We start from the raw sequence: 22212 nt of genomic DNA, 5'->3' as shown, positions 1-22212 counted from the left end.
GGAAATCAGGGTTAATTTGGAACACCGTAATATTAAAGAATCGTGATTTTCCTATCTATTGGCGATGAATGCAATCGATTACGATTGCCATTTGTTTGCCACAGTTGCAGAAGTTTCAAAAAAAAGGGGGTAATGCGCTAACGAGTCTCGCGTAACGTGAAATGTGTTAGGTGTGTAGAGAACCGCTACCTTCTCGTGACGAGTCTCAGGATGCCTCTTCTTTCACGGGGCGGCTGCACGATAGTTCCGGGTCTCTTCCTGATCCGCTTTCGCGCCGCTTGAAATATCCTCCAGTACAGGAATAGAATGACGAGCAGAGGCAGATAGAAAGTGGTGCAAGTGGCGAAGATCTGAAAAGTATTTAAAGAAAATTCCCGTGTCAGTCGTTTCGTTGAACGTACACGCGAATCGCGTAATTCTAGGCGTCGTTGCATCGCGAATAATAAAATGCACCAACCTGGTATGCGAGGTCCTGCGACACCAGACACGTTCCGTCGGCAATACGGTCTAAATAATCAGGATCTTTCCAGCCGAGTTGGGGCGCCAACGAGATTCCTAAGGACACCAGCCAGACGGTGACGATCAGGATACCGATCCTCCTCGGATTCCTCGCCTGGGAAGTAAAGAAATTCCTTCAGCGGCTATCGTACTCGTGAATCGTTCGATATCAACCCACTCCCCGTTCGAGCCACTTTTTCTTTTTTCTATGCCAGATATTTTTATATCCCTGTGTCCGGGATAGCGTTCAGGCCAAGGTCGAAAACTGCTTATCGAGGGCGTTTGGTTATTGGAATAATACAAATATTCGAACGTTTCGAGTTTTCGAAGGGGATTCCTACCAAAGACTGAACCGATATATCGTTTGTACAAGTTCTCGTATGATCGAGCGCAATTTAGGCAATCGCTAAATGTGCTCTGTCCCGTTGCCAGAACTATTTCAATATAACTCGGCGTTTCGCTCGAGATGGCCAGCTTCTCGAACTACAAGGATATTATCGTAATCCCGAGTCTCAAATCCCAGAGCAGGACATGCGGGTACTGGTACCAGGATATCGTTGGATTTAGATTCGATTAACCATCGGTCGTCATTGATACGACGCCATCTTGATCGACCACCTTGTGACCAAACTTGAATAAAACATAAATTCCCTGTTCCGATTTCGCTCGCCGTTTCGAAGTGTCCAATCTGAAAAAGATTCCACCGCGAAGTTCGTTCTACGGCAACGATTCTGAAACCGAGACTCGGTTCGCAAAATTGTACATTTCTATCCCTTTGAACTTGTGAGAATTTGGAAAGATACTCTTGAAAATATGTTATTCACGTTAAATTTTTCGATAAAGTTGCTTCGGTGTTGCATTATTTATAAATTGTTATCGATACATATTTATGGGTTATCTGGAAGTATTATTTTAATCCCTTCAAGAAAGAATGAACGAACGGTTGTTGGGGGAAATTACCTTTAGTATAAGATAAAAGCGACTCTCGATGATATATTGCTGGTGTCGAATTTCATTGTACGAGAAATGAACATGGAGCGACGTTCGGTTTAAGAATCGTTGCTGTAATCTTTCCCGCGTGCAATTCAGCGGAATCTCCTCGAAGGAAAAGAAACAAAACAACAGCTAGGATCGTGCACGCAATGGGCCAACTAATTGCATCCTCTATTTTAATGATCCCCCGGTTCTCGAATAAAGGGGAGCAGGACACCGGGAACCCGATTATCGAATCACACTCTGGGATCAATATTCGGAGCTTATCCGGAGCGTGGCCTGATCTCCTTCCCGATACTGTCGTCCCTACGGGTCCCTAACACGCGATCGTGACGCAAGTTCCGTCATTCGTTACGTTCTGGTACCGGCTCGCTGCCGACCGCGACGGTGTTAATTAACCTGTATATAATTGAGATCGGTGACTGCCCAATATCTGTCGACCGCGATAGCCACCAGATGCAATATCGAGGCGGTGCAGCAGAGAACGTCGCTGCTGGTCCACATGTCGCAAAGCTCGGGCCCCAGCGACCATCTGGAGTTTATCTGTAAATAAATAAATTATCTGTTAGCTGACGCGCGGCTCGAGTCGCGCCGCGTTCGATCGATGCCACTCCGAAGATCCTGAGGGTGTCTTTAGCGATGACAACACACCCCGCACCGCTCCGGGATCTTCGGCCATCGAGTCACAGCATTCGTGCAATACGATCGTTCAAACGTCTGGGATCATCCGTCTTCCAGACTCGGGCATTAATCAACTATCCCTTGATCCTTAATGCAATTAATTACCGAGAGTAATCGTAGTAATCGTAATCATCGATCGTTACACAGGGTAATCTGGCAATCTTGTACAGCACGTAACCGTAAGCTTGGAAGTATACCATCCACTCGTATACGTACACTGTAATGGTGATTTTTGTTTGAATATTAATATCAACGATACGGTATTTTTCCCCCAAACCCATTCTTGTACCGACCGCGCCCATTGCAGCTTTACTTCGACGAAGGGACGAGATGGGTCCAAGCCACGTATGTTCATAAAACACAAGTTTCTCTTTTAATTCATAGCGAATCACCATTATTATAACGTACGAATTCGAGTAGGTGTAATTGTATATTTATGTTACCAAATACTTAACAAATAAATATAAAAATATTCCATTCTACGTTCTCGATGTGTTTTCGCGCGAAGACTCCGCCTTATCGCACCGTAAGTTTCGCCCCAGCTTGTACGAGACTTACTTTGTATAACTTTAATCACTCCGTTGGGTAAAGATTGCTTTCAATTAATTTTTGTCATCAATCTTGGGCGACCTGCCACGGGTCATCCTCCATCATAGAGTGATTGATATTGGGGGCATCACTTGTACCGAAACATTTTCGATTTCAGATTTTTTCGGGCAACGAAAGCCGCCTCGTTTTAGTTTTAGGCACGTTGGAATTTTGTCCGGTGGGAGAAGGGGGAAGGGGGAAAATACATAACCAGGAAATATTGCGAAGCTTTCCCGTTGATAGACTGCATAAATTAATTCTTCTATTGTCTAGCACGTCACCGTCAGGAGTTTGTACAGAGAAGAGGCGTAGTCTGTGAATATATTTCCTGTGCGTCGACGAAACTTTCCGATAATGTTTACGGTTTACCGTGAACTTATAAGTTTACTCTCGAACGTAATAAATGAAACGTCAAGTCTCGTGACAACGCTCTTTTCCTCTCTGTGATTTAAACCGGAAATAAAAAGGTCTGCGACGATTTCAGGCATTGTCAGTACCGTCTGCGTACTTGCTAGTTGCCTGTCTCGTCCTTTCATCCATTCTCATTCCCCGAACGTGGAATTGATTTTGAACTTTCGATGCTTCGCGGGAGAAAACTCTACCTAACGCTCTCAACTCGTTAATTGTTTAACGCACGCTTTTCCATTCCGTCTGCCGACTTTCGAACACGGTTTGAAACAAAAATAGAACCGTTGGAGGAAACCACTCGACCTGCATCGAATGCACGAAGAGTCTTCCGTCGAAGACAAGCTCTGATTACAGCTGGTCCTTATAAGAGAAAATACAGCAATGGAAACGTAATAACGAAGAGTCGAATGGCGAAATTGTAATATCCGTTTCCGCGACTATAGTAATAACGAACGGCATAATGAAAATTACTGGAGGAACGGACTCTACGATGGAAATATAAGTAATGCTACGGCTCGAAGTAGTAGTTATTGTGCTTTTAAACGGAACAACGTCGACTCAACTACGTGGCGGACTCGTCTCTAATCTGTTACCCTTGCAAAAAGCAAAATCATCGGTGTACGGGAGAATTACTAGTATTTTTATGCAATTCTTTTACACTGCATTCAATTATGTAATAATTGATTTGTCCCGATACAAGTTATTTAGTATTTTATCTTGTGTTTATTTAAATGTTTCCGTGGTATAGATGGACAATTTTATTTAACGAAAGAATCATTTCGATTATAGTAAAGATATATTTGTAAATCATCAACGTACAGAATGTGCTTGCGACGTAATAGAGCGGATAGTAGGCCATTTATGCGAATGGAGAGTAACAACAGAGAATACATCCCTGGGGTACGCCTAATTTGATAGAACGCTAAGAGGATTTGATCCTACTTACAATCTGCATAGTACGACAGCAATCAGAGAGATGAGCTGGAAACTAGGTGGTAACTGTACTTAAGCATCCCAAGACTATCACTTTATTAAAACGACGATTGTAACGTATCCCATCAAAGGCTTTTGAAAAATTAAAGAATACTATCGTACTATGGCTCGATTAAAATCCAGTTTCGTATGGATCAAGTTGGTTATTATTGTTTAGCAATTTTTCTACTGGATACGAGTAACCTGAATACACTTGACGCCCACTAGGGCACTTGTAATTCCATTACTGTAACTAAATATAAAAAAAATCTTTAAAAATCATATTTTTAAAAGCTCGAGCCATAATAATAGCGCAAAACGATCTTTTTTTAAAGGGTGCTGAACTGGAAACACCCCTTAATGAGTGTGTCGTTGGATTGATCACATCACTAATCGTACCTAACCACCCTTGCAGGAGTAAAATACGATAGCCTCGCGCGTGCACATCGATAAGGAATCGAGCACACCTATAAAAGTCTGAAAGCTGAACGCGTTCTGATGGAAAGCGCTCAGCTTTCTGGAAAAGAAGGCCACCGAGACTTCGTCCACCCCCACGTCCCCCTTCCGAGCCTGTAATTGGCTTGGTTGCCAGCCGACGATCGCTCATTTCTACGACGTCTCGTGTAAGTTCGATCGTAACGTGAGGTCGGATCTCTTTGGCCCTGGTCGATGCCAAGGATATCGGAGCGCAATAGTTCAGAGCTACGATTTCGTCGACGCGGAGCGACGAAGGGCCGGGAGAAAGAGCGTGGGCGATCCGTGGGAACTAAAAAGCATCCAGCTTTATGAACAGAGCCTTGTTCGTCGTAAGAAGAAACGGGGAGATTTCCCTTCTCGTCGGAATACAGGGATCTTCGACGATCTACTTTTTTGTCGAAAATGGTAACGATTCTTTCGAAAGATCGATGAAAGGAATTCGCCTTTCCTGCGTCCTAAGTCACTCGATTATTGTCGAACACTGTCGACTGGCGGTGACTATCGAGCATCGAGTCGTTGCATCGCAACGATTTAACTTTGTTATTTTAACTGTGACAACGTTGTCGAATTTCTGCGCTTTATTTTACATTAACAGACAATTTCTATTACTTTGCGAGTCAAAGCGTGGAGTCCATCGCTTCTCGTACTCGCCGCCAGAGGGACCCGTTCCTCTCGCAAGCACTCGACTATTTAACATAAAGAGTTAGGATCCTTGGAACAAATAAAACAACGGACCTTTTTGCAAACTCAAACTCTTCGAATCTTTACTAGATAACAAATCATTTTCTCCCTCAAAGATAAACGACCGATATTACATTTTTTTATCGCCAAACGGTCGAAGGGGCCGTTGGAAACGTCGCTGGAATAAACAAACGTTCTATCTGGAAAGTTCTCATTAATTCAAAGCGCACGTCTCTGGCGGAAATACGATTGGACGAGAGTTCTCGCTTCCGTTCGGATGTTTCAATCCGGTTAATTGAAGATGCCTGGCCAGTTAATTAGAAATGTCGAGCCGGTGGACGTGGACGAAGGGTTTTCGGGAACGCGGCGAATTTATCCGTTGCGAAATTCATGGCAGGCCACGCGGAGCACGCGATAAGGTTCAAAAGTCGTACGTAACGCCGGGCGATAAATAATTTATTTGCAATAAATAATAAAAGTGGCGAGTGCGTCCGCTCGGCCGTTTGCCAGCCGGATAGAACGTGTGCAGCTTCTATTCAAAGCTACTCGCGTACAAATGTTAAATCACGAGAGGTACAGAGTGGTACACTACGAGCGACGATTGATTTAAAAGGCTGTCCCATTTTTCGAGTCCCTGAAGAACGCTCGCCGAGCGTGTCCCTAAATAAAACTCCAGCTTCTGTCAAAGTTGCACAAGCCAGTTTCCTTGGTTTCGATAAGGTCGCCGTTTCTGTAGTTGCGTAATAAAACGCAGCCATGATATTTTAATTTTACGTAGACCTAAGTATTTCGGGAAATTTTCGAAATATTCGGTGATTCTACAAATCGTTTCGTTTCTCATCAAGCTTACGAGGTTACAGACTATACAGTAATGCAATGAAAAAGTAAACGCGTAAAGTGATTCTAAGTCTACAAGGCAAAGATTATTACAAAGGATTATTAAAAAAAAAAACATCTTCGTATCAACAAATCTATCATTTTCCTTACTTTTCTAACAATGACTATTTTTTTTTTAATCCTGCACACGTTTAAACGTGATACGATGATTCGATGCTGGTGTTGGTGTTTCCAAACGAGAAACGGTCGCTGAAATAGTGCCAATAAGAATCGTTGATTCCGTGAATTTTAAATAAGATCCTTTGCTCGAAAGGAGAAAAGAGAAAGAATGGAGCACGTAGATGGAACGTATCCTTTGGCCTCTGGGAAAAGGAATTCAATTTCCGGGTCGCGAGAATCTTTCCTGCTGATCCCGTGAACGTAATCGCAACACTATGGCCGTGCAGATCGGTGTGTTGAAAACAAGCCCTCCGAATCTCTAGTATCTAGCGAGAGAGTGGACATCGAACGACTGACGGTTCGGTGGAAAGCGTTTGTTCAGCGTACAATAGAATCTCCGGTTAGGCTGCCGCACCGGGACCGGCCTCGTAAATCATCTGGCCGTGTCAGCGTGCAACATACTCCTCTCGTAAGGAGATTAGGATCGATATCGGTATCAGAATTCCAATGGGTCGGGACGCAGCGCGAAACTTGGAGATTTTCCCGACGCTTCGAAATGCTCGCGAATTTCCTAATTATCGCTCTCGCCCCGCTGGAACCGACATCACGCAGATTCGCGTATCGTACGGGTGAATTCCTGGATCAACTCCAAAACCATCGAAATCAGAATGGAGCGGCTCACGCGGGCCACTGGCTGCGAATTTCCACGGATTTCTCGACAATCCTCTTCACGGTCAGCGTCGGATCCACCGGACCGAACCAATATACGAGATTTTCATCATTGCAGTTTTCTGGCGCGGGGATTACTGATCTACGATTTAATACTTTGACTGTCGCGTCGCCCATATATACAGGGTGAGGCACGAATTAGCCCCCGCGATGCTTACGTTCATTTGTCTACGTCTAAATGCGAGGCCTTAGTGTTATGTATCACTGAATTATTTAAAATATCAAAAGTTGGAATAAACAAACCAGTGTTCGATTTCTAATCGATCGCGTTTAGTGCAGAGTTTACATCCGCGAAGCCGATTAGCTCCCGTTGATTGTATATCAAAATTTTGACAGCTCATTTAACCGGCTTAATTGAAATCGTGTTAGTCTTGTTAAATAGAGGCTAACAGACTATCAAATCAAATAAATTTTCATGAAATAATCGTTGCTAATAACGTCAAATACATTTAATACAATTTTGATGAATAATGTTATTCGAATAATTTACTTACTAGTTGTAATGTTTTAATAAACAGTTCAATATCGCGTATTAAAAATACTAAAACTTTATACGCGTCCAGTTGCGAAACTACTAATGTTTTATCAACAATTGACTTTTCGACTTTTCGACTTTTCGTTTTTGAGATATCGTCCTGTAAAGATAGGCGTAATTTTTCTATCTCTGTCTTCGTCTTGAGCGTCGGACCTCTTTGTTGCTCGTGTATCGTGCTGACCTGCCCCACTCATGTGACCTGCGCAGTAGTCAACGACGCATACAATTTACTATTTACTACGAGTGCGTACCAGAGGTGCCAAAAAGGCACCGTAGGTGCTCTCTCACACTATGTCAGATCACGCGTACGTGAGCTCGTGGAGTTTCGGACACCCGACAAAGGCAAAATGACGCATGCCCTCTTTCTCGATTCTCCGAAGTTGCCCAAAGTAAGTTCGGACCGTCTCATGGTAGTCGAGAGAGAAAGGCTCACACTTCCCTTCTCGCTCTTCAACAACTAATATCCAACCTCCCGTCAACAGGTCCCCACTGGCCTCTGCTGACCGCTGCTGATCACTCCTGTTACTTCTGACAACGTATAACGATTACGACTGGCTACTGTTAGCCTTTCCCAGCCTCTGCTGGCCCTTGCTGACCACCGCTTATATTTCTGACAACGTATAACGATTACTACTGACTTCTGCCTGCCTCCGCTGGACTCTGCTGACCACTCCTGATACTTCTGACAACGTATAACGATTACAACTTGCTACTGCCTGCCCCTGCTGGACTCTGCTTGCCACTGCTTGCCACTGCTAGCCTCTGCTGACCACAGCTGACCACTCCTGATGCTTCCGACAACGTATAACGATTACTGCTTGTTACTGCTTGCCCCTGCTGGACTCTACTTGCCTCTGCATGCCTCTGCTGGCCTCCGTTGGCCTCTGCTGACCGCTGCTGACCACTGCTGACCACCGCTTATATTTCTGGTAACGTACAACGATTACTACTGGCTACTGTCACCCTCTGCTGACCTCTGTCAGCATCTCCCGACCTAAGCTGGCCTCTGCCAACATTTCCCGATGTCAGCTGACCATCGCTGACCACTGCTGACCGTTGCTGACAACTTGTGACATGATGTAATATAATATAATATGTTTATATGCATTAAAGTTTTGTATAATGTAAATCTATGGCAATAAATGATATAATTTCAAAGAATTGTATGTATTCTCATCATTTTTTACCCCTCTTTCCCTCTCCAAATAGAAATAACGCCATTTCTAAGATTTCCTGAAAATTCTCGGATCCCTGAAACTTACCGGCGTCCCTGAAACTTCTCGGAATCTCTGAAACTTCCAAGAAGTTTCAGGCAGCGGCTAAAATCCCGGCCTGAATTTTTCGGCAAAAATTTTAAAGAGCTATTACGTAATATTACGTAATATTACGTAACATTACGTAACATTACGTAATAGCTCTTCAGAATTTCTCGCGGCCGGAATTTTTCGGCAAGAATTACGTAATATTACGTAACATTATGTAATATTACGTAATATTACGTAATAGCTCTTTAAAATTTCTCCGGCCAAAATTTTTCGGCAAAAATTATGTAATGTTACGTAATGACGTCATTTCCAGGAATTCGCAAAAATTCCTGGCGGCGGGAAATTTGAAATCTTTCCGGGAAACTTAGAAAATTTTAAAAGATTCGGAGTGTCTTATAACTAAGGGAATGATATCGATAGGAAAAGAAGGGTAAAATTGATGAGAACACAGAATTCTTTGAAATTATATCATTTATTGCCATAGATTTACATTATACAACACTTTAATACATATAAACATATTATATTATATTACATCGTATCACAATTTGTCAGCAACGGTCAGCAGTGGTCAGCGATGGTCAGCGATGGTCAGCTGATGTCGGGAGATGTTGGCAGAGGTCAGCAGAGGGTGGCAGGAGTCGTAGTAATCGTTGTACGTTGTCAGAAATATAAGCGGTGGTCAGCAGAGGCCAGCAGTGGCAAGCAGAAATCACCAGGGGCGAATAGTAGCAAGTAGTAAGCGTTATATGTTGTCAGAAGCATCAGAGGTGGTCAGCAGCGGTCAGCAAAGACGAGCAGAGGCATGCAGTGGCAAGCAGAGATCAGCAGGGGCGAACAGTAGCATGTAGTAATTGTTATACGATGTCAGAAGCATCAGAGGTGGTCAGCAGTGTTCAGCAGAGGCCAGCAAAGGCATGCACAGGCAAGCAGAAACCTGCAAAGGCAAGCAGAGACTTGTAGGGGCATGCAGTAGTAAGTATTAATCGTTATACGTTATCAGAAATACCTGCAGTGGTCAGTAGCGTTCGGTAGAGGCCAGGAAAGTTCAGCAGAGACAAGCACACGCTGACAGAGATCAGCAAAGACCAACAGAGGTTAGCAGAAGTCAGTAGCAATCGTTATAGATTGTCAGAAATATAAGCGATGGTCAGCAGAGTCCAGCAGAGGCAAGCAGTAATCAGGAGCAATCAGTAACAATCGCTGTATGGTGTCAAAAGTTGTCGGGAGTTCTGTACTTTTGTCAGCACTGGTCATCAGAGGTCATCGGAGGCAAATAGAAACCAGGAGTATTTAGATAGTTAAATAATACACTTAGATAGTTAAAAAGATATTTTAACAGAGGAACGTAACACGAATGAAACAATATTAAAAAGCATTGCACCAATAGTTGGCCAATGAATTTGAAAGTTGACTCGTATGGTTGTTTGCTCAATTATTTGATAGATTCATCGAAGCGAAAATTTTTGATTGCACGTGAAACGTTTGAAAAATTACTCGTTGCCTCGAAACGGTGTCTGCAGTTTGCTCGTTCGGTTCTTTAAATCAATGATCCGTGCAATAATTCAGAGTACTCGATTCCGAACGAAAGTTCCGACGACATTAATACTCCTATACTGGAGCAACAAGTGTCGAAACTGTCATAACGTTCGGTTCGAAGCTGAAGCGCTCGAAACAGCCGCGGATGAAACATCGGCTCGCGGAACGCTAAACCATCGAACTTCTCTAATGCGAGCAGAGTAGATATCTCTTCTGGAACTTCTCGTCAGTCGAAGCAATTGGAAAGCATATTGCCTCCGAACCATTATCAATCGAACCAATCGGAAGAGTAAATCGAGCGAGCATCATAACATTCTACGAAAGTGTCGATTTCGGGATAGAAATAATTTTCACAATTAGTTAAAGGACCCAATAAATTAAATTGTTTTAAATGCAATTGTAAAGTTTTATCATTGTATTACTATTGTATACTGTTTGTAATTGAAAAAAAGTCTACTTCGTAAATAGAATATAGTTTTGTAATAAACAACAGTTGGTAAAAATGAATGGAAAAAATTCGTAAGAAACAAAAGGTTACGCAAATAGAAGTAACACACGAAACTGTAATACTTCGTAAATAGAAAATGTAACCCAGTGTAACAAAAACAACATTTGGTAAGAATAAATAGAAAAGTTCATCGAAAACAAGTTTCTCTTGTACAGTGAATCATCATGGGAGTAACCGTGTATCGAAACCGTCCAGTTCGATGGACACGTTCAAAAGGTCTTAAGTGATACGTCACGCGGCTCAAGTGAACTCAATTCCCACTTACATTCGGGCCTCCGGTTATCTCGGATAAACGGAATCAGGCCAGGCTCCGAGAATCGAGAGCTGCCGGTTAAATGAGACGGCCAGGGTCGTTGTATAACTGAAAGTTACCGAGGGAAGCCGGGCTTGGGAAATTAATGGCACTCCACAAAGGATACAATTCATGTGAGAACATTTTTCCTCGTCTCGTTCCTGAGGACAGCCCACAAAGTGTCTTTTTCCTGCGACGCTTAAAAAATTCAATTGCACGGTCTTGGCGAAACAGAGCACCTTTGTCAGTCGGATTCACTTTGGATTCTTAATAACTTACCTGCAGGTGTCCCGCGAAGATCACAGCCGAAACTTTCGCCTTTAATCATGGCGAACGAGAAGTATATGCCGGACAATTTTCACGACACGGAGGATCTCGCTTTGAGGAAAGAAAATCGTAGACGTTACGCGGAGCTAATTAACGCTACGTCCTGTCTCGCAGTCTCGCGAGAAAATTCGTCGTGAAACCGGAACGAGGTCGGACAGGAGAGTCGTCCGAGAATGTGTGAAAGGTGCACGGAAAAAGAGTGATGCCGATAAGAGGAAAGAACGAGTGAGGATGTAGGAAGGGACTGACGCATGCCTGCTTAAAAGTCCATTCATGATATTGGAATCCACCTGCGAAAGCGAATCGACTTTTGTCTTTACTGCCACCACCCCTCTCACACCCCCCTTGCCGTGGGTGTTTCCTCTGGTTCGAACGGGAAACTGAAATCCATACGAGAAAAATTCATAGATTCGGAAACAAAAGATGGACAAGAGATTCTTTCGATTTTTTTCAACGAAATTAACGACTACTTCGATGGTCGACTATCGGTGTTACTAGTTGAGAATTAATAATAGATAACTTACGGTCGACTAAATTTCATTGCTCCCTTTTCGAGAAATTAACAATTTCGCTTTGAAAACGAATTCTTGAGAAGAACCACCAGGTTTGTTAGAGCGCATATTTAATTGAAAACTACATGGTAAATAGAAGTAACGCAGAATAACGAACAACGTTTGCTATAAATAAATGGAACGAATTCACGGAAAAAGTTTCTTTTCATTTGTAGCGAATCATCATTACAGCGTACGAATACGAGTAACCGTATATATTTAGCCGAGGATTTGCGCTGAAACGATTGCAATTTTTGTTCGGAGGATTCGCCCGACACGGTATTCAATATAGTTTGATAAACCAGCGTTGAATAATGTTTGCGGTGTTTTGCGTTTGCGCCGCGTTCGAATGTTTAATTTTTCGCCGGGAAATAAAATGCAGTATCAACGACGATTGTTGGGCGTTCCGTAACAGTGACCGTAAATTGCGTACGTGAACTTTCGTTTGTGTTTACTTTGCTTCGCGCGTGGATTTCACGTTGCGAATAATTTTCCGTCGCTGAAGGATAGGATGGATTTAATTCTCGTCGCGTCAGGGCTGCATATAATAGTGCACGATTTATAGTTGAGTGTTATAAATGCAGTCTCTGGCACAAAATTCCTATTTATTTCGGTTACATAAATAAAGTTAGATCGAATGCAGAGAAACGTGCAACGACTGTTGATGAATCCAGAGAAAGAAATGTAAATATTAAACCCTTCACCAGTCGAAGTTTACGTATAAAACTTAAATGCTACGAATTATACGTGTCTCAGTGTTCAATTAACAGAATGCATTATCCACCAATAAACAATGTTTATTGGTAGTCGAATCTAGGAATACACCAGAGTATTTATAGAAATCGTTCGACGATGGAATATACATCGTCGAGTTCTTATTAGTCTTTTTCTGTTTCTCGAGAACGATTCGAAGTAATTGTATTACGCAGATGGACCGTTTTCTCGTTCCACGATGTCGTCGCAAGTGGTGTGTAAATGTTCGCGGAGCTGTAAAAAACAAAAAGAAAAAAAACGCTGCAGAGAAAAACGTGATCCACTGGAGAAATGGTATAGGAGTATATTTCGTGACCGAGATCACCAGAAGTGGGGCGAGTGAACAATAACGAATGGTACACAAGCGTCCCGAGATAGGATGGCTACAAAAAGAAACTGCGGCTTTTTACCGTGAGAGGCAGACGACTCTTTCGGGCGAAGGAAGCCGGAAGTACCAGAACGTGTTCGCATTTAGGACACATTGAACAAAACCTTGAACGCTCTTTTCGAACGAACGAAATCGTTCCACGATCCACTGGCGGAACACCTTTTCAACAAATAAACATGGTCGGGAAAAAATTCCATGGAATCGCGTAACTCGTTACTACTATAAACGTAAAATTTTATCTAAGACAAAAATTGTGTATCGTTAAGAAACAATCAACTCTCAATTAACAAACCTTATACGAATATTTAGACGGGCGATAAAAATATCTTATTAACTTTACGTATTATTACAACATATTGTTTAAAATAGATCTATATTTCGTTTGTAGGAAACTAAAGATAGTGATATTGTTTCAAATATTTTTTTTAAATTAATCTTGGTCTGTTTTCAACTATGTATGAATAGATATGCTCGGTTACGACGGACATTTTAAAAGTAACGAAAAGAGAAGTGTCTGATATACGCAATATTTTCTGGAACACCCTCCGAGGCTTAATCAAGGATGCATTGAGGTTGACCCTAGGAGAAGGGAATAAACGGTTCATTAATATTAAAGAGAAAGAAGAATCTACTAGAGTTTCATCTAACCTTTGACTCGCCTTCCTTGATTCCTACTCGGTCCTTCGTCGTTCAGAATGCATTCGAAGTTGGGCTGAGACTGTTCGACTAATTTGATATTCGAATACTATGAATAAGCTTTGAATACCATTACTCGAATGTTCTTATTCCTATATACGTACGAATACGCTCGATAAACAGAGAGTGGACGGTAAATACTGCGTAAGCTTTATTAGATCGCAGCCCTCGTCGCGCCCTTTGAGATTTCTCCCTTGGCCCTTGCGCGTGTATTCCAGCCGTGCCATGCTTGTAAAATACATTTCTGGCTTATAATGCCGCGTAAGAACTGCCGATCAATAATCTGATACTTCCGGCAGGCTGGCTGGCTACGAAGAGATCACGTTGTGCACACACAGGTTACGAGGCATCTCGAAATTCGGACTGCCTTCGGGTTCGAAACGTCCGTCGAGCCACGTTTTTCAGTACAAATACGGTAGAATTATTGGAACAAAAGCTTGTGCCCAATTATGGTGAACATCCACAATGGGAAAATGTAAACAAAACATATTTATACTGTATTCTCGCTGAACGTGGCGATAATAAATTCCAAACGTACCGACGCTTTCTATTTTTTTAATAACAATTGTCAAAGGTACGAAAGGAAATATAATGAATTTACGGTGTTTGAAAAATTCGAAGAATTTTCACCGTTTATAAAATAGTTTCGCGATGGTTGTTCGTCGAATCGAGAAGCGGAGATAAAAATTCTCTCCGTAGAATGTCAGCGATTTTGGCGAAGAACATGCAGAAAATAGCGATTTTTACCAGTTCACCGGTACAAGAAATTTCTGAAAGGGAGCCAGAGGCCGAACCGCGCGATAACGAGTTCTATACTAAAAGAAAAATAGAACTGTCGAACGGTGTAGAATAGATTATTCGGAGCGTTCAAAAACGAAGGAACAATGAGCTGGTATAAAGGGTAGTGGAAAATACATATATTCAGAACGAACCGAAAACATTTTTCCAAATAATTTTCTATAGGATAAAAATATTTAAATGATCGGGACTAGTAGGAATACAAATGTACATCCCTGAATCGACATTAAATTTGTAGTATGAAAAATGAAAGGAAAACAGATAAATTAGCAATTGTACGAAGTTAATAAAATTTGACCAGATGTTGCGTCTCTCCAGGGGCTACTGCCAATTAATTCGATATATTTCCTGGAAACCTGCTAAATACAGAATAAATATGTACATATGCGTTGCATAATGCTAAAATATTTTACGTGCTATATCTCGAACGAAGCAAATTGTAACAATGAATATCAAATTTCCATATGAATACAATGTTCCACTGAAAATATCAGTTTGTATAATTTAACGTTCAAGTAGTATCTTAATTGTTGATAATTATTATACCAGCATCTTGGACAAGAAAATAATCTTTATTGTAATTCTTAAGAAGAACAAGAGAGAAATAACACTTGGGTGACTTCCGTTTCAGAAGAACAAAACTCTTACGTTTCATGTTTCTCTTAGATGAAATATTGATTACTTTAATTTAAACAAAATCAATCAGTAAACTGGTACGAGTCGTTCGACAAATTACTATTCAGTATGTAATTTTTCGAACGTCGTTAATTTTATTTCTATTCGGATAAAATCATTGACGATTACTCGAGCTAGTTTACTTATAGTTAATTTAGAAAACGCTAGTAGTCGTGGAAGTTGTGACGCGTGCTAGATCATGTTAAAGTATGAGACACGACCGTTAGAAAGTTAAAGCATACGATTTTCCCGCGACGCTCGAGAGGAAGATCGACGTGTGCCTCCCTCGAATTCGTGGCGCGTACGAATCGGATTTTCGCGGGCGGAAAAGTTTCACGGGCGCGCGAACGATGTGCACGGGACTCGATTTATCGATCGAGGCTCAAGAATTTCCACGTCAACGGAAGACACTTGTAAATTTCGAAGGCGTTCCGAGAGAGCCTCTCAAACGAGACGAGACTTTTCGCGATATTTCTTTATATCGATTCAAACATTAAAATGGCACTTTTAAATTAGCCGCGCAAGCAATACGGTCTCCTCGAGCCTCGCCTCGCTCGTCTTTTGACGCACACGGTTTCCACACGACCATTAGTTCGCAAGCATTATTATGCAAATGCACGCGAGAAATTAATAAATCAAACGTACGATGAATATTTTTTATCGAGAGCTTAAAATTTTGACCACGGTTTCGAAGCTTTGCTTTTTAGAAATTGGAAAACAACGTTGAAAGATATTTTCAACAAGTCCCAAAGTTTACCAATTTTCGGGTACCTCGGGGTGGTGTATTTTTATAAAATAATTATCGAATAAGATTCTCATTCTCTTCATTTCAGTATTTATTTATCATTGTCCAATAAAGCTTGGATCTGAATGTTTCTTGCGAAATATGAAAGTTATACGAGATAATATTCTCAAGCGACCCCCAATAAAGTCGAAGCTCTAAATTTTAAAAGGTAACAATTTTTATACGTAACAGTGATCGAAGGTAAAGGCGAAGTGCACGATAAAAGATACACGAGAGCTGCGAGGAGGAAAGTTTGTTACAAAATTAGCTTGCCCAGTGAACGCGTTAAGCGTCCTCGAAGAGGACAGCCCCGAATTTACGACGCGTCCGAGTCCACCGTCCGCGTCACGGATTTTTGTTCGTCGTTCGATTTGTTTCATCCGGACAAATAGTTCGACGAGTGTTCGACGAAGCGTGCAATTTTCCACGAGACGCGAGAACGGTCAAGCATTTTCGTCGGGGAGAACAGAGGTGCACGCGACGAAGTAGAAGGGTGTCAGGCAATCGAAGGAACCTTTCGATAAACCTGCCCGACTTGGCAAAAGACGCATCGCGAATGGAAACGTCGGGACGGTAGATAAAGCATCGCTGGTTGAAAAATAAGCGAGAAAACTCACTGGCCGTATCTCTCTCCCTTGGTTGTCCGTGGCGGGAAAAATAAATCGGAACTCCCGGGGACTATTCATAAGACCGCCGTCGGTATTCAAACTGGCTCGTGCTTGCTCCGCGGAAAAGGATAGAAAACGTGCGGAACGGTAAGTCGCGTGTCCGCTTTTTCATCGACGAGACTCCATTTTTAGCCGCGACGCGTCAGCAATAATAATACAGAATCAAAGGCATCGAAATGCATCTCCTTTCGAAGCCGTTACAAAACAGCGGTATTGAATAACTTTGAATATTGATTCTTTCACAATTTATAAGACGATTGTTCATTTTATATGTCTATAGAATTTGAAGCACATCAGTGAATTCATTCGTAAGATACTCGTTTGTTTTATTTAACAAATAGACAAAGGTTACAGGTTACTCCTATTAGTATTCTTATACTACAATGGTGATTCACTATAAATGAAAAAGAAATTTTTTCTTATGAATAGTGTCGACTTCTATCGGTTCATACATTGAGATATTTAAGGGTTTAAGTTAAAAATAAAACTTGAGAGTACCAGTTCACTGACGTTAAGCTGCATATTATTAGCATTGTTATTATTGTATATTAATTATCTGTAATTTTAATATTGTTTAAAAAACTACTTCGTAAATAGAAGTAACATGTAGATTCATAAAAAATTAAGCTACGTAGATAGAAGTAACGCAGTGTAATAATAAACAACATTTGGTCAAAATAAATGGAAGAAACAAGCAACTTTCTTTCGTTTGTAGTGAATCATCATTATAGCGTAGGAGTATGAGTGGTAGTAACTGATAGCTGGTAACAATTTGTGCCTCGTAAAATGGAGGACAAGCGAAACAAACGCATCTTAGATTATCGTGGTATTTACGAGGATTTTAAGAAGAGCCTTCCGCTTATCCTGACGAGCTGACGTAAACCTTTCGAAGATGCAGTTAAACCTTCGCTGTCCTTTCGTCGTAAAATCGTCAAAGTAGTTGGTTTTAGCGTTCATCCGACTGCGAGATCACGATACCGCAAAAATCAATACTTCGTCTAACTGATTACAATCCTCGAGTAAACATCGAGAGAAAGTTTTGACGGAAAATTAAAAAAAAAATGGAGCGAAAGTTCGAAAGTGTCGGTATAGTTAATAGAACGACGGATATTGCTTCTCAATTATTCTTTTCATTAATGTTCGTTCCAATATCATTGAAAACAAAGCGAAAATAACTGATATATCGAATGTCGGCATCCATTACTGAATGAGGTAGCCACAATGAATCGATGTGTATTCTATAAATTGATGCATGTTATTTTTTGTCATGAATTAGTAATAATACCGGTATTTTACAGATACTATTTACGTATGTTTACGTATATTACGAAGACCCACAATACAAGGGTTGAAGATATTCTAATAAACATTGAGATGCTCGATCCTACAAACATATTTAGGTTTTATGATTGGTCGATTGTTTTGTGTACCGTAGCTGAAAGCCTATAACCTCTTCATCCGAAGATCACGAATATGTTTCTACCCCCTCGTTTTATCTTTTCGAATCATAGAAGATCGAGCACTAAAAGACTTTTTTCTTGACCCCAAGTTTATTCGATCGTAAAAACGTTTTTCCTTAGGTCTTTCTCTCCGAAAAGAATCTAAATTATCTCCACAATTCTGTGTACCATGTGGTCCAAATAAAGTCTCGTTTTTAAATTTTAGAAAATGGAAGGTGGTATCTTTTAACGCAGTAACATTGGACCATTTCTTTTCATTGCACACAGTCACACAAATTTTTTAGTGCATATTTATAATCGAAATAACTTAAATATACTCGTAAAATTGATTTTAAATTATCTCCTTAATTCATTAATAAAATGTTATTCAGTTTGGTAAGATCTATTTAAACATTGAACGACTGAACCTTTCACACAGAATTTGCTGAACGTGAAAGACAAAAATGAAGTCGATATCTTTATTGGTTTCTGCGAAAATATCTCGTAACACTTTATTCGAACCAGATGGTTTATGCATATATGAAAAAAGACAACCGACGAACATCGTTGAGAAGTGACTTGAAACGCTTGAGCATCCTATCGTCGTTGGTATCGAATCGTGGCGTAGGAGCCTTTACTGTAAAGGGGAGATAGGTGAAAGAAGATATTGTTTTCTGAAGGAATCTCCTGACTGCATCTGAGGACCCGTCGAGCCACGAAGTATTTGTCGAAGGCTTTCGAAGAATGGAAAACTTATCCCTTGGAAACGATAGAACGCTTTCAACAGAGATGATTGACAAATTTTCATCTGGATACGAACTTCGAATGAAAAATGTAAATAATATTTACGCGTACACATTTCCTCTAAACATTTGTTCCACGAAAAGCGATACTCAATGTTACGTCTGGGAATAACGTGTTCCGAATATTTCAAAATTCATTTAAACGGAGGGAAAGTTAAAAGTTTCTTAAATATTCAAATTTAGAGTAAAAATATTATCACAACGGTACTTGGAAATTCTGAAAGTTCCGACAAGGAGAAAGAACACGAACGATTTCGAGTCCTAAACAAGCAATGTTAGCAATATTACGTACAATTTTGCAAAAGTGTGAGTGTAAAAATCGCGAGAGTACATTACACGGAGGAAGAAATGAAAGAAAACGATGTTTATAGACGAAAGAAGATTTACAATCGATGGACCAGGTGGCTGGTCATATTACTTTCACTATGTTAGAAAAGATCCAGTATTTCAAGCCAGACATCGCCTAAGGAGAAAAAAGAAACCATGGTTTCGAAGGGGATTGAATATAGAGGAAAAAGTAGTGTTCGATTTATTAATGTGAAATTGTAACGAATTGCTGAAATCGTGAAAAATGATTTGCAACCATTCAAGTGTTATAATAACTAAAACTAAACATTAAACTTCTACAATGTAATAAGAAGAAAAATACGTGGTTCTATTTGAAAATGAAACTGTTTTCAAAATTTGTATTATTGCCATCTGTCGTATACTCGATACCAATGTTATCTAAAACTGTTTTTGCGATTCACTCGGTTTTATCATTTTGTCTTATTCCCCAGAAAGCTCTTCGATCGTGTTTTATATTTTCCATTCGTTTCCTCGCGCAGACAGTATATTGCTGGTTGTATTGCCAGTTAACGGACACCCTGTATAATAAACTCGTGGGTGTAAATCTCACTGCATGAAAAGGGAACAGCGACAACGAGCGTTTCTTTCCTGTCGCAGCGAGAAAAGTAAACGATCTGCGAACCGGAGTGTGTAAAGAGCTTTCAAAAGATCCGAAGCTCATCCATGAAACCCGCCAGAAGCTCTCGACGGATACAGTCGAAATTGTAAAGTACTGTCGTTTCGAAAGACGCGGGTAACGTCTTGATATTCTCTGACCAGCCACGTTTTGTTCCAATAACAAACAAAACGTTTACAACAAAACGGAACCTTTCGCCGAGCGAACACGTTAACAATAAGAGGGTACAGTTGATTACCCACAAATTTTCATGAGTTTCTCTATAGCGTATTTTGCATTCCCCGTTTGTATTGGTCATAACGGAGGGCAAATTTTGTTGTCTATCAAAATTTGATATCCCTTCGCCCCGGTTCTTTGTATTCCTTGATGTTTTGAGGCGTCTCAAGTATAAGAGTACAAAACAACTGGGTTGTAAAATTCAGTGTCTACATTTGTTGACCTCCATTTCGCTTTACACAGGGCAATTCCGGTTTGATGATAAAATAAAAATGTTCTTACGTCTCCTTTAAGAAAGGCTAACAAAATAATATACTTTTTAATACGACATCGTTTTTTCTTTTCTTATTTCTGGCTGAAAGATGTGATTCTCGCGTCGATGTTTTAAATTATAAAAGCTTGCGTCTAATACGGATCGCAGCTATTTAGTAACGAAGAAAGCGAGTCGAAGAGCTCGTAGAACTACATTTCGATCTTATATATAATTTCGATCTCGCCCAGACCGACTGTGTCTTGCACTTCGCTGCGGAGGAACTTGTTCGCGAATCGACGATGAAGGCTTCCGACGTTACTCGCGATTTATTATTCACGACTGAGTTTGAAACAATTTCGTTGCTTCGCGAAGCATCCAGTAGGAAGATCCAGCCGTGAAAGATTCGACGAACGAGATCAACGAGAACGACGCCGTTCGCTGTTTGATAAACATTCACGCGAGACAGTTACCCTCTGAAATATTTATGTCGGGAACGTGCCCTCGACGTGAAAAATGGATCTCTTTTACTCGAGTATACTTGTAAGGTTACTCGATCCTGACGGACCGTTTCAGAGATAACCTTAATAATCTATTTGCTAAATTGCTCGCTTCAATCAACGAAACGCTCGGAAAACGATTCGTACTCGAGTCTCGCGAAACGTCAGAAAATTGCATCCCAGGTTTAGAATGCATCGTCTTTGTCCGCGACAGTTACGCGTCGATGATTTACGCGATTCGCGTCTATCCGTTAATGACGACGCAACGCGATCGTCACGATCGAAAGAAACCGATATCGAGCTTGGTAATAGCGTTGCAATTTACAGATAATGTTCGATTCTTGGACCGTACGATTTCCACGGATTCTCTCGAGCCACGATCGTTACGGTTCTCCTGAAACCAGGTCGATGCAAGCTATGGAGTCGTCAAGAAAATATTGCAACGTTTCCCATGTTTCTTCGTGCGATTTTTTATAAAAGAAATTAGAATGTTCTCGAAGCTTGCACGGAGAGAGATATAAGATGGACTTTTCCCTTAGAATTTCTAAATATCCTTCGCCAAAATACGCGTCGTTTGCATTTTGAAACATTAAAATCCTCCAATCTATCCAGAAGTTATGATGTTTTAAACATACACACGAAAGTTCAAGGGAATCATTCAGAATATGGTCAGACATTGTACTTTCGGTAAGGAATTTTTTTCTCGAAAAGGGTTAGGATTTCGAGGGTATGTCTATTGACCAAAAATGACTGTAATTGACCCCTACAGTCGAATATAATTTTTTAAGAACGATTTGAAATTTTTTAATTTCGCCTGAAATTACAGGGAAAAGTTCAGAATATGGTCAGACATTGTACTTTCGGTAAGGAATTTTTTTCTCGAAAAGGGTTAGGATTTCGGGGGTATATCTATTGACTAAAAATGACTATAATTAACCCCTACAACCGAATATAATTTTTTTAGAACGATTTGAAATTTTTTAATTTCGCCGGAAATTACAGGGAAAAGTTCAGAATATGGTCAGACATTGTACTTTCGGTAAGAAATTTTTTTCTCGAAAAGGGTTAGGATTTCGAGGGTATGTCTACTGACCAAAAATGACTGTAATTGACCCCTACAACCGAATATAATTTTTTTAGAACGATTTGAAATTTTTTTTTTCGCCGAAAAATTTAGGCACCTACTCGAATTTTTTTCTGGTGTCGAATTTCACCTTCGCTGTACGAAAGATGAACAG

The 22212-nt window shown here is 40.8% G+C and overlaps 1 protein-coding gene across 5 annotated transcripts in view; it reads right to left on the bottom strand.

Annotated features, from left to right (window-relative positions):
- Positions 1 to 22212, bottom strand: part of 5-ht1 (serotonin receptor) — a 212671-nt gene that overhangs the window by 5289 nt on the left and 185170 nt on the right. For all 5 annotated transcript variants that reach the window (XM_076777103.1, XM_076777104.1, XM_076777102.1 and 2 more), the window contains 3 exons: positions 1891 to 2034; positions 458 to 613; positions 190 to 350 (listed from right to left, as the gene is read on the bottom strand). In XM_076777103.1, coding sequence (XP_076633218.1) covers positions 190 to 350; positions 458 to 613; positions 1891 to 2034 — 461 coding nt within the window. The remainder of the gene's footprint in view (positions 1 to 189; positions 351 to 457; positions 614 to 1890; positions 2035 to 22212) is intronic.

This window comes from Colletes latitarsis, chromosome 11 (assembly GCF_051014445.1).
Source record: "Colletes latitarsis isolate SP2378_abdomen chromosome 11, iyColLati1, whole genome shotgun sequence".
Classification (NCBI taxonomy): domain Eukaryota; kingdom Metazoa; phylum Arthropoda; class Insecta; order Hymenoptera; family Colletidae; genus Colletes; species Colletes latitarsis.
Note: the sequence above shows the minus strand (reverse complement) of the source record. Positions and strands in the feature narration are given on the sequence as shown.